This window comes from Chlorocebus sabaeus, chromosome 3 (genome assembly GCF_047675955.1).
Source record: "Chlorocebus sabaeus isolate Y175 chromosome 3, mChlSab1.0.hap1, whole genome shotgun sequence".
In the NCBI taxonomy this organism is placed as follows: domain Eukaryota; kingdom Metazoa; phylum Chordata; class Mammalia; order Primates; family Cercopithecidae; genus Chlorocebus; species Chlorocebus sabaeus.
In genome coordinates, this window is record NC_132906.1 from 6,375,297 (window position 1) to 6,387,872 (window position 12,576).

Sequence of the window (12,576 nt, forward strand, 5' to 3'; positions counted from 1 at the left end):
CCAGAAGAAAAAGCAGAAAGCTGCTTGAACATACGTGTAACGAGCGTGAAACTCATGTCGATTTTGCAGCAGAAGGAAGAAAAAAGAAGTTGACTTCCTGTTCAAAACACTAAGACCAGCAAAACACCAAAGAATGTATAAGGTTCTGGCTTTCCTTCCATTCCAACTTGTGGGGAGGGAGGTTACATTAGGGAGGTCTTGATCACTGTCATTGTTTTAAAAAAAAGTTGTCTTAGAACATAGTGTTTTCTACAAAAGACAAACATTTTGAAGAAAAAAGAGGAAGACAGAGATCATTATTCTCCTTTTTAAGTTTGAATAAACACTGATTTTTAAAAATCTTCTGTAAGCAGATATCAATTTTCTATTTAAATTTATTTTTTTAATGACATTTACCGACCACACAAACAACTACTTAAAATTTGGATGAATTTCTATTATTCAGTTGGCCCTCCATATTGGGAGTTCCACATCCACAGATTCAACCAGCCATGAATTGAAAATACCCAAAAAATAAATAACTAAAAATAAAAAAGACAAATGCCATTTTAAAAAACACAGTACAACAATTATTTATATACCATTTACATTGTATTACGTATCGAAATACATAGGAGTATATGCATAGGTTATATGCAAATACTTGTCATTTTACATCAGGGACTTGAGTAACCATGCATTCTGCTGTAGGTGAGGGCCCTGGAACCAACTGACACTGAGGCACAACTCTATGTGTTTTCTTGCTGTTACATCTTTAAAATGACAAAGTGCATTCATGTTGTATTATAACATAACAGGAGGTTGCCTATCCCGATAATGTCTAGTTATAATTTAAAACTATTCCAAAAAAGCACAAGGATGGGAAAAGACATACCATGTAAACACCAATCCTAAGTAAGCTGGCTATACTAATGTCAGACAAAGCATATAAGATAAGGAATCTTACCAGAAATAAAGACTACTTCATAATAATGGTCAATTAACTAAGAGAACGTAACAATCTTAAAAGCATATGCTCCAAAATTTTTTCAAATTTCAGAAATAAACAGACAAGTGCATAATCAGAATTGGAATCTTTAACAGACTTCTCTCACTAACAAAAAAAATCAGTAAGGACAGGAAAATATGAACATCCTAACTATGGACTTAATTGACATTTATGGAATACTCAACCCCAAACTGCACTATATACATTATTTTCAAGTTCAACCAAAACACTCACTAATGTACTGGACAATAAAAGAAGTCTCAGTAAATTTCAAAGATGAAATCAGAGTATGTCCTCTGATGAAAAAATCTAGAAAACCCCCTAGCTACGGAAACTAAGCAACCCATTTCTAAATAAGCCATAGGACAAACAGAACATCACAAAGGAAATCAGAATATATTTTTAAATGGATGATTATTATGACACTACAACATCCTCTCATTTTAGGTCCTGTTCCCTAGGGCAGACCCTGAGACAGAAAGTCCCAGGCCTGTGATTTATTAATGTCATGCTCCCTGTGTATGGTGGGGGGGCGGGGGGAAGGAAAGCAGGTAAGGATTCAATCTCAAGCAAAATCCCAGGAAGAGTGGCTTCAGCTCAGTGTCAAGAGAAGCCCTGGAGTCTAAATTTCACCTCCGATTTCTCTTGACCACAAGGTAGCTGGGGTTTCATACGCTCTTTAGCACCTGTCAGTGACTGGTCAAAAACTGGGAATTTGAACCAAATTCCCAGAAACTCCCTTCTCCAGTAGCCCAAGGGGGAGTCCTTCCCAGAGCCATCAGGTGCTAAGTAGTCCAAAAGGCTAGGGGAGGAGCTGGAAGGACTGACATTGCCTGCAACCACCCTCAACCGGAATACCAACTGTCCTGCCACAGGCAAGCAACACCAGTACAGGATGGAACGCAGACCCCAGAATCCAGTGGAATCAGCTGTTTTTCTCAACAGTCAGAAACTCTTTTTAAATTTCCTATTTTTATAAACTGTGTGAGCCAAACAGAGTTCTACAGATGGAATGTGATCCAGAGGACACTATGTGCAAGCTCTGCCACAGATGAATGTAATACCCCAGCCACAGGCACTTAAGAGCTTACCAACATCCTGTCAGCACAGAAGTCCTGACCACACAGAAAAGCTTAATAATTTTACAGACATTCAGTTCCAAGGACTGAATTCCATGCCCTTTTAAAAGATGCCATCAACAAGGATTAATTGTGACACATTACAATGAGGCGGTCAGGGCGAATAGAATACTTTATGTGAGAAAGTCACTAAGGTGACTCCGTGAGATATAAGCAATGAGAGGACATTTAGGTAGCAGAACCTAAACTCCAGCATGTGTCAAAATGGGGGATAGGTCACAGGCATAAATGAGGCTCATGGCAACATGTGTAAAAAACGTAGTATTGAGGGACGGACATCCAGGAAGGCATGTAGGCAGGGAGCCAGGAGGCACCAACTTCTCAACAGATGGAAGGACCCGCCCAACTCAGATTCCAGAAGACTTGCATTGGGCTGTGTGTGCAAGAGGTGGTCGGAGATGTTGACTATAGCAAGGCAAATCCCTATTGCCGATATGATTTCACATGATACTACACAAGTTACCATGACTGGGACTGACTACAGGGGAAAAAGATATGAATCTAGTTAAGAAAATGAAGCAAAAGGAAGGGCCTTCATCTCACAAACAGGAAGCAATTCAATCATTAAATCTAGGGCAGATACTCAGAGATGGACTGTGGCCATGACAATGTGATGCTGAGTCACCTGGCCATGCATGGGTCTTCTTCAATACCTGGTAAGAACAGGACTGGTCCCAAAAGTGGGGTCAGGCACATACGGAATAAAAGGACAGTAAAGAGACTTGAGAGAGGAAAGATGAGAAGGCAAAGAGCTCAGCTCCCAGTCCATTGTCACTAATCATTGGATCCCACAGAGTAGTGACAGAAATACAGGCATACCTTGGAGATACAGAAAGTTCAGTTCCAGGCCACTCCAATAAAGTGAAGACTGCAATAAAGTAAAGACCACAATAAAGCAAGTCATACACATTTTTGGTTTCCCAGTGCATATAAAAGTTATGCTTATATTATACTGTAGTCTATTAAGTATATAATAGCATTATGTCTGAAGAAAAGTCTGTTATCTTGGTTTAAAAATAGTTTATTGCTGAAAACTTAATGATCATCTGAGCCTTCAGAGAATCATCTTTCTGCCGGTGGAGGGTCTTGTCTCAAGGTTGATGGTTGCTGACTTATCAGGATGGTGGCTCCTGAAGGTCAGGGTGGCTGAGGCAATTTTTTTTTTTTTGAGACAGAGTATTGCTCTGTTGCTCAGGCTGAAGGGGAATGCAGTGGTGCGATCTCGGCTTACTGCAAGCTCCAGGCTGAGGCAATTTCTTAAAATAAGGTAAGAACCGTTCGTCTGCCACATCAACTGGCTTTTCCTTTCACAGATTTCTCTGTAGCATGTGATGCTGTTTGATAGCATTTTATCTACAGAACTTTTCAAAATTGAGTCAATCCTCTCAACCCCTGATGCTGCTATCAACTAAGGTTATGTAATATTCTAAATCCTTTGTTGTCATTTCAACAATGTTCACAGCATGTTCACCAGGAGTAGATTCCATCTCAACAAACCACATTCTTTGATCATCCATAAGAAGCAACTTTTCTTTCATTCAAGTTTGATCATGAGATTGCAGCAATTCAGTCACATCTTCAGGCTCTTAATTCTTGCTCTCTTGGTGTTTCTACCATATCTTCAGTGACTTCCTCCACTGAAGTCTGAACCCCTCGAAGCCATCAATGAGGGCTGGAATGAACTTCTTCCAAACTTCTGCTAATGCTAATATTTTTACCTCCTCCCATGAATCACAAATATTCTAATGGTATCCAGAATTGTGAATCCTTTCCAAAAGGGTTTCAATTTACTTTGCTCAGATCCATCAGAGGAATCTCAATCTATGGCAGCTATAGCCTTAAAAAATATTAAATAATAAGACTTGAAAATCAAAATAACTCCTTGATTCATGGGCTGCAGAATGGAGCTTATGTTAGCAGGCATGAAAACAACATCAATCTCTTTGTGTGTCTCCATCAGAGTGCTTGGGTGATCACATGTATTATCAATAAGTAATAATATTTTGAAAGAAATCTTTTTTTCTGAGTGACAGGTCTCAATAGTGAGCTTAAAATATTCAGTAAATCATACTGTAAACAGATGTGCTGTCATCCAGGCTTTGTTTCTTTTCTACGGCACAGGCAGGGTAGATTCAGCATAATTCTTAAGAACTCAAGAATTTTAGGGATGGTAAATGAATACTGGCTTCAACTTAAAAGTCACCAGCTGCATTAACTGCCAGCCAGAGAATCAGCCTGTCCTTCGAAGCTAGGCACTGACTTCTCTCTAGCTATGACAGTCCTACACGCCCTCTTTTTCCAATAGAAAACTGTTACCTCTATATTGAAAATCTGTTGTTGAGTGTAGCCACCATCAACAATTATTTTAGCTAGGCAATCTAGATAACTTACTGCAGCCTCTAGATCAGCATTTGCTGCTTCATCTTGTACTTTTATCTTATGGAGATGGCTTCTTTCCTTAAAACCTCATGAACACACCCTTGCTGGCTTCAAAATTTTCTTCTGCAGCTTCCTCACCTCTCTCAGCCTTCACAGAATTGAAGACAGGCCCTTGTTTTGGATTAGGCTTTGGCTTAAGGGAATGTTGTGGCTAGTCTGTTCTTCTAACCAGGCCACTCAAACTTCTCCATGTCGGCAATAAGGCTGTTTTGCTTTCTTATCGTTTGTGGATTCACTAGAGTAGCTCTTTTAATTATCTTTCACAACTTTTTCTTTGCACTCACATCTTGGCTGTTTGGTGCAAGAGGCCTTTCAGCCTATCTTGGCTTTCAACATGCCCTATTCATTAAACTTAATTATTTCTAGCTTTTCATTTAAAGTGAGAGACATGCAAATATTTCTTTTCACTTGAACCCTTAGAAGCCACGTAAGGTTATTAAGTGGCCAAATTTCAATATTGTGTCTCAGGGAATAAAGAGGCCTGAGAGAGAGGTGGTGGTGGGGGAGACGTCAGGTTGGTGGAGCAGTCATAACACACAACATTTAAGTTCATCTTTTTTTTTTCGAAATGGAGTTTCGCTCCTGTTGCCCAGGCTGGAGTGCGATGGCGCGATCTCGGCTCATGACAACCTCCACCTCCCGGGTTCAAGTGATTCTCCTGCCTCAGCTGGGATTACAGGCATGTGCCACCACACCTGGCTAATTTTGTTATTTTTAGTAGAGATGGGGTTTCACCACATTGGTCAGGCTGGTCTCGAACTCCTGACCTCAGATGATCTCTGCCCACCCCAGCCTCCCAAAGTGCCGGGATTACAGGTGTGAGCCACCGTGCCTAGCCAAGTTCATCTTAAACGGGTGCAGTTTATGGTGCTCCCAAGACAATTACCATAGTAACATCAACGATAACTGATCACATATCACCGTAACAATAATGAAAAAGTTTGAAATAGTGCAAGAATTACCAAAAATGTGACAAAGACAGGAAATGTGCGCACATGCTGTTGGAAAAATGGCACCAATAGACTTGCTCAACACACGGTTGCCACAAACCTTCAATCTGTAAAAACCGCAGGATCTGCAAGGTGCTGTAAAGTGAAATGCAATGTGCTGTTCTCCAAGACCTCAGCCTCAGCCTCCCCCTCACCCCCATGCCAGCAGCCAGGGACAGGAAATCAACACCTGAAACAGCCATCAATTCTTTCTCATTACAGTTCCCCAGGGTGATCACTCTCCTCTCACCTCTATGCTTTACACTCCCATGGGATAAACGTATAGATGACCATTAGAGTGACATTTCCCAAACCACTATCTTTCTGGAACTGTGCTATTTACAAAGTTCAATAGGCATGCTATATAAACGGAGTCTATGTGCAAGTAAATTCTGGAAAAGGCTGGATAAAGTTTCCTTTATTTTGTGAGTCTTCAGGAGCATGAATATCTAAAATAAAATATTTTACAGCGAATCATTTGATCATAAAATACGAATTTTGTGGCACATCATTAACATTCCCAAAAATCATTCTTCAGTGTTCTCAGGATGAACCTTTTTGGGAGAATTTTTTTTTTTTTTTTCCTGTTTTTTGAGATGAAGTCTCACTCTTGTCACCCAGTGCAATGGTGCAATGGAGTGCAATGGTGCCATCTCGGCTCACTGCAACCTTTGCCTCCCAGGTTCAAGTGATTCTCCTGCCTCAGGCTCCCAAGTAGCTGGGATTACAGGCTCCTGCCACCATGCCTGGCTAAATTTTGTATTTTTAGTAGAGACGGGGTTTCACCATGTTGGCCACCAGGCTGGTCTCAAACTAGGTTATATATTTTGTTATCTTTTTAACTACAATAAAAATATACACTTGAAATTTGTCACTCATAAATCCATGTTTGCATTTATACACACACACACACACACACACACACACACACACACACACAAATTATTGTCCGGGCGTGGTGGCTCATGCCTGTAATCCCAACACTTTGGGAGGCCGAGGTGGGCAGAACACAAGGTCAAGAGATTGAGACCATCCTGGCCAAGATGATGTAACCCCGTCTCTACTAAAAATACAAAAATTAGCTGGGCGTGGTGGCGCACGCTTGTAGTCCTAGCTACTCAGGAGGCTGAGGCAGGAGAATCGCTTGAACCTGGGAGGCGGAGGTTGCAGAGGTTGCAGTGAGCTGAGATCATGCCACTGCACTACAGCCTGGGCAACAGAGCTAGACTCCATTTCTAAAAGAAAAAAAAGAAAAAAAGAAAAAAGAAAAAAAGAAAAGAAAAGCAAAGAAAGAAATTAACATTTGGCAGTGGTTCATGCCTGTAATCCCAGCACTTTGGGAGGCTGAGGTGTGTGGATCACCTAAGGTCAGGAGCTCAAGACATGGTGGAATCCCATCTCTACTAAAAATACAAAAATTGGCCAGGTGTAGTGGTGTGCGCCTGCAGTCCCAGCTATTCGGGAGGGGGAGGCACTCCAGCCTGGCGACAGAGTGAGATGGAAAAAATAAAAATAAAAAAGTTCTATAGTTTTAGGTCTTAAATCCATCTTGAGCTAATTTTTGTAGATGATGTAAGGTAAGGGTTCAACTTTATTCTTTTTCGTGTGGATATTCAGTTTTCCCAACACCATTTGCTGAAGACATTATCCTTTTCCCACTGTGTATTCTTGGCACCCTTGTTGAAGATCAGTTGCCTGCATACGTATGGTTTTACTTCTGGGCCATTTTGTTCCACCTGGTCCATATGTCTTTAGGCCAGTAGCATACTGTTTTAATTACTGTATTTTTGAAATATATTTTGAAATCAGAAGTTTAATGCCTCCAGTTTTGTTCTTCTCTCTCAAGATTGTTCAACTATTTAGGGTCTTTTGTGATTCCATGTGGATTTTTGGATTTTTTTTCTATTTCTGCAGAAAATGCCATAGGAATTTTTATAGGGACTGCACTGAATCCCTAGATTGCTTTGGGTAGTATGGACATTTTAACAATATTAAGTCTTCCATCCACTAACATAGGATGTGTTTCCATTTATTTGTATCTTAATTTCTTTCAGTAACATCTTACAATTTTCAATATACAAGTCTTCTGCCATGTAAATTTATTCTTAAGTATGTTATTGTTTCTAATACTATTATAATGGAATGTTTTCTTTTCTTTCTTTTTTGAGACAGAGTCTCGCTCTGCTGCCCAGGTTGCAGTGCAGTGATGTGCCATCTCCGCTCACTGCCACCTCTGTCTCCCAGGTTCAAGCAATTCTCTTGCCTCAGCCTCCAGAGTAGCTGGGATTACAGACGTGTGCCACCATGCCTGGCTAATTTTTTTATTTTCAGTAGAGACGGCGTTTTACCTTATTGGCCAGGCTGGTCTTCAACTCCTGACCTCAGGTGATCTGCCCACCCTGGCCTCCCAAAGTGCTGGGATTACAGGTGTGAGCCACTGCGTCTGGCCGTCAAATTGATTTTTGGTTTTTTAGTAAGAACTATGATCTGTATACTCAACACAAGCTTATCCTATTATTCCAAAACTGAAAACTATAAACTTTCAGAAGTGAATTCATCCAAGTAAAGGTCAAAAATACTAAATGAACTGCTCAATATCACACCACAAATTATCAGAAAGGCTGATGCTAGATCCTAATGAGAAATACGTAACTTCTGTAAAGTTGTCTTTCCAGGAACTTATGCATAATTCATCCTACAAAGTGTCCAAAAATATGTGGGGAATATGTGTATATACACACAAAACTGTTTACTGTTCATAACAGTGTAAAAAATCTAAATTGTTAGATTTAGACAACTGGTAGATACATGGTACTATGGTATGTTCATACAAAAAAAAAAATAAATACTACACAGCAGGCGTGGTATCTGGCTCCTGTAATTCCAGCCACACCAGAGGCTGAGGAAGGAGGACTGTTTGAGGCCAGGAGATCAAGACCAGTCTAGGCAACATAGAAAGATCCTGTGTAAAAAATAAAATTCAATAAATTATTCAGGCGCGGTGGCACACATCTCTAGTCCCAGTTATACAGAAGGCTGAGGTAGGAGGATCATTTAAGCCCAGGAGTCTGAAGCTACAGTGAGCTAAGATTGCACCACTGGACTCCAGTCTAGGTGACAGAGAGAGATCTTTTGTCTCTTTAAAAAATATATACATATATACATGCACATATATATGTTTTATATACATGCACATACATATATACATATATATAAAATTACACACACACACACACAATGCACCACCTCCTAAGAAGGATATAAAAATATTTTTTCATTAACATGGTCGCAATTTTTTAAGTGAAAGAAGTTTCAAACTTGCACACAAAGTTTGATAGCATTTTGGGGACTATGTGTGTATATACATACACACTTTAAAAATCTAAGATATATACAAAAATGTTAACATTTTATAGCTTTTATAGTGATTCTTGATTTACATTTATCTGTATTTTCTAATTTATTTACAAAGAATACACATTCTTCATGTATTTTCTAATACATTAAAATTTCGTATCTTTAAAACAAAGAGCTCGATTTTACAGACAATTCTCAATTCCTCACGTGATTACTTGTATAATCATCATTCGAGGGAAAGGGTGGCTTTGGCTCACAGATGGGCCTTCCTCCCAACAGTCAGTAAAGTCTGAAAGTTGTATTTCTCTCAGCTACATTTAGTCCCTGACTCTTACTTATCCAATGGTCTTAGGTACTTTCGAAGGCGTTTTCAGGATGAATGTAATGCCTTAGCCCCTATCCCTCTGATTAAATTTCTTTGAGGTGCTCCCCATCATATACATTAATGGACAGAAACAGTGAGTAATCTATTTTGATTCTGTGGTCCATTACCAAAAACACTTTCCTTCCTAGGAAATGTCTGTGACCAAAACAAAAACATAATCACTTAAAAATCTGAGCTCTTCCCCTCCCTTAAAGAACAACTCAGTTCAACTATTTGATGGGGCCAAATAACAGACATCTGTACAGGCAGAAGAAGGCGAAGCCCAAGCAGAAAACGGTGTGTGAGTGTGTGTGTGTGTGTGTGTGTGTGTGTGTATGCATGTGTGTGCATGCAGGGAGCGGGGGCAGGAAGGCAGACAGAATAAGCTGGGTTACCAAAAAGTGCACCGACCAAATAAGTCAATATAGTGGGGAAGAATGTGTGTGTGTTTGTGTGTGCACGCGCATGTGCACGCAGGGAGTGGGGGCAGGAAGGCAGAGAGAACAAGCTGGGTTACCTAAAGGTGCGCTGACCAAGTAAGTAAATACAGTAAGGATAAGGGTAGCCAACTGTACTGTCCGAGAAAGGAATGACAAATATTACGGTGGTGGCTACAAGAAGATTACCACTGTGTATTCATGGTTTTCAATACAGATAAAAAGATCAATAGATGTAGAAGAGAAATAAATGCAGATATGAAATTGTGTGTGTATTTATAAATACTCATCTACCCTCTAGCTCTGCTCACTAAGCGGGCTCAGGAACAATGACATCCCAATAGCAATGAGCACAACTACACAAGGTCCTAGTTTATCGTTTTCCCCTAAGAGAAACCAGGGCTCCTTGGAGAAATGGCTTATTCCAGAGTAGGGGCAAAGAAAGAGCAAAACAAGCCTGAAGAGCTTGAGTCAGAAAGGAAAGAAATCCTGGAGGATGACTGGGCACATCAAGAGAAGAGCCAGCTTGGAGGAGCTCCCCCTGGCCAGACTGTAGATAATGTGAGCATGGAAGTAAGAATGCTAATGGATAACAATCCATTGAATAAAACAGGAACCTTTGGATCCACTGTAAGATTTTAAAAGTGAATAAAATGAAAGTTCAATGAAGAATGAAATATTTACAATCTCAAAATACTTCTACACAAAATACTTCTAAATTACAATGAGAAAAAGTAAAGATTAACATGAAGAACTCTGTAAAACATCTGGGCAACATTCACTCAAACATTCAACAACAGCCAAGAACAGTAATGGGAGGTTCGGAAAAGGATTCACATCGCCTCAAACTATCCTTAGAAAGGCCTGCTTGCGTGGATGGTCCTTTTAGCATCTGGAAACTTGGATTTCGGACATGTTCCCACCGTTCGCCAAATAATAAGAGTGTCTCGCTGTGCCTAAATTGTTTGAACAAACAAGACAGTTTATGCTGAACTCCTGCTTTCTTTCTGGGAGTCTGGAATTCGGGGGCATGGTAGGCAGAGGGTACCTGCGTGACTAGCCCCAAATAAAAACTCAGGGCACTCAGTCTGTAATGAGCTTCCTGTGTTGTCACAATTCAATGTGGGAAGAATTAACTGTCTTTTGTGACTCCACTGGGACAGTTACTTCTGGGCGCTTGCCTGGTTTTCTCTTTGCTGACTGTGTTTTGTATCCAGTTCCTGTAATAAATCTTAGCTGTGAGCACGCCTGGGTGTTGAGCACTGTGAGTCCTTCTAGGAAATCACCTGTCCTAGGAGTGATCTTGGGGACACTCCCAACACACGGCACAAATCAAGTCACATATGCTACTTAACAGGACACGATGAGAAAAACACTGTAAGATTCCTGTCCAAGATATATAACCTGAATCTAACCACAGCAAAACATGAGACAAACTCCAATGAGGGACATTTTACAAAATAATTAACTTAAGATTTTCAAAAGTCAGTATCATTAATGTCAAGAAAGGACTGAGAAACTGTTCCAAATTGAAAAAGACTAAAGAGACCGAATGCTAAATGTAATGTGGGATTCTGGACAGAATGCTTCTTCTATAAAGGTCATTACCAGGACATCCTGTGATACCAAAATAAGGTTTGCGGTAACAGTAGCATGTCAGTGTTACTTTCCTGATTTGGATGGATGTGGGAACATAGGAGAACGTCCCTGTTACTGGGAAATATCTATTAAAGTGCCAGGGGCCATGAGGTACATATTAGTAACTCACTTTCAAATGATTTAGGGTAAAAAAGCTTTCTTGGTCTATTCATGCAACTTTTCTGAGTTTGAGATTGTTTCAAAATAAGAAGTAATGATGATGATGATGATGTTTACTATTCCATTTATTGATACCAAACCAGTCTTACAATAACACGCTAAGAGAATGTACAACATCCTATGTAGGAAAAGCAGAAACTGGGGGTGTGGGGGATGGAGAATGGGGAGTCCTATCTCCCTCAACTCTCTTCACCAAGAAAAAAGTTTATATCATCAGGAAAGCCTCAAAGCCAAATATTTTAACTGTACTGGTTTATGATGATTAAATAATCGCTAGACATAGGAAATCACTTGAGGGTATAGAGTTTTTGTAAAAGAAACATCAAGTAGAATATCATTTACCTAGTAATACTTAATGAACATTAACTGTTAGTAATAGAATTAAGAATTTTTACTCAATTTAAATTTTCCTAGATTGTTTTTCCAAGCCCACCTCCAACACCAATTGCAAAAAAAAAAAAATCACTTAAAAATCCATAAAGCACTAAATTACCGTTTGTGTGCTTCCTGTTTGCTGCGACACTCCTCACAGTAATACTTGTACTCGCTGCATAGAGTTTCTGTGTTGCTGAAACCCCTGTGTGAAATTCAAAACAAATTTATTTTGTAGATACCAGGAAATCATTATCCATTAAAAATAAAATAAAAAATATTCCAGACTAAAAATAATTATTAAATTTCAAACTAAATAATTCTACATATACCTTAAGCAGTGAGTAATTGATGTATTTTGTTCCACGTCAACAGAAAGGTCTAAAAAATCTTCATCTTTGCTGCTTATCTGTAAAAACAGTGAATTATCTTTGATTTTTTCAAGTACTAGTAAACCACAGTTTCCAATTAACAGAATTAAATGCATTCTATTACTATTAGTAAGTAAACAATTCTTTTCCCTCAAGTTCAAAAGAAAACTACTTAATTTGGATTATCCAAAAGGACATTGAATAAACAACCCATAACAGATGTATAAATAAAACACCAAAGTACACTTTTGACTGACTCTCTCTGGCAAAGGCTAGTATGATGTGAGAGTTCATGATTTTCC

At 39.4% G+C, this 12,576-nt stretch overlaps 1 protein-coding gene across 3 annotated transcripts in view; it reads right to left on the reverse strand.

The window, feature by feature from the left end:
- Window positions 1–12,576, reverse strand: part of USP12 (ubiquitin specific peptidase 12) — a 162,403-nt gene that overhangs the window by 11,167 nt on the left and 138,660 nt on the right. For all 3 annotated transcript variants that reach the window (XM_037986883.2, XM_008021792.3, XM_037986882.2), the window contains 2 exons: window positions 12,236–12,312; window positions 12,025–12,108 (listed from right to left, as the gene is read on the reverse strand). In XM_037986883.2, coding sequence (XP_037842811.1) covers window positions 12,025–12,108; window positions 12,236–12,312 — 161 coding nt within the window. The remainder of the gene's footprint in view (window positions 1–12,024; window positions 12,109–12,235; window positions 12,313–12,576) is intronic.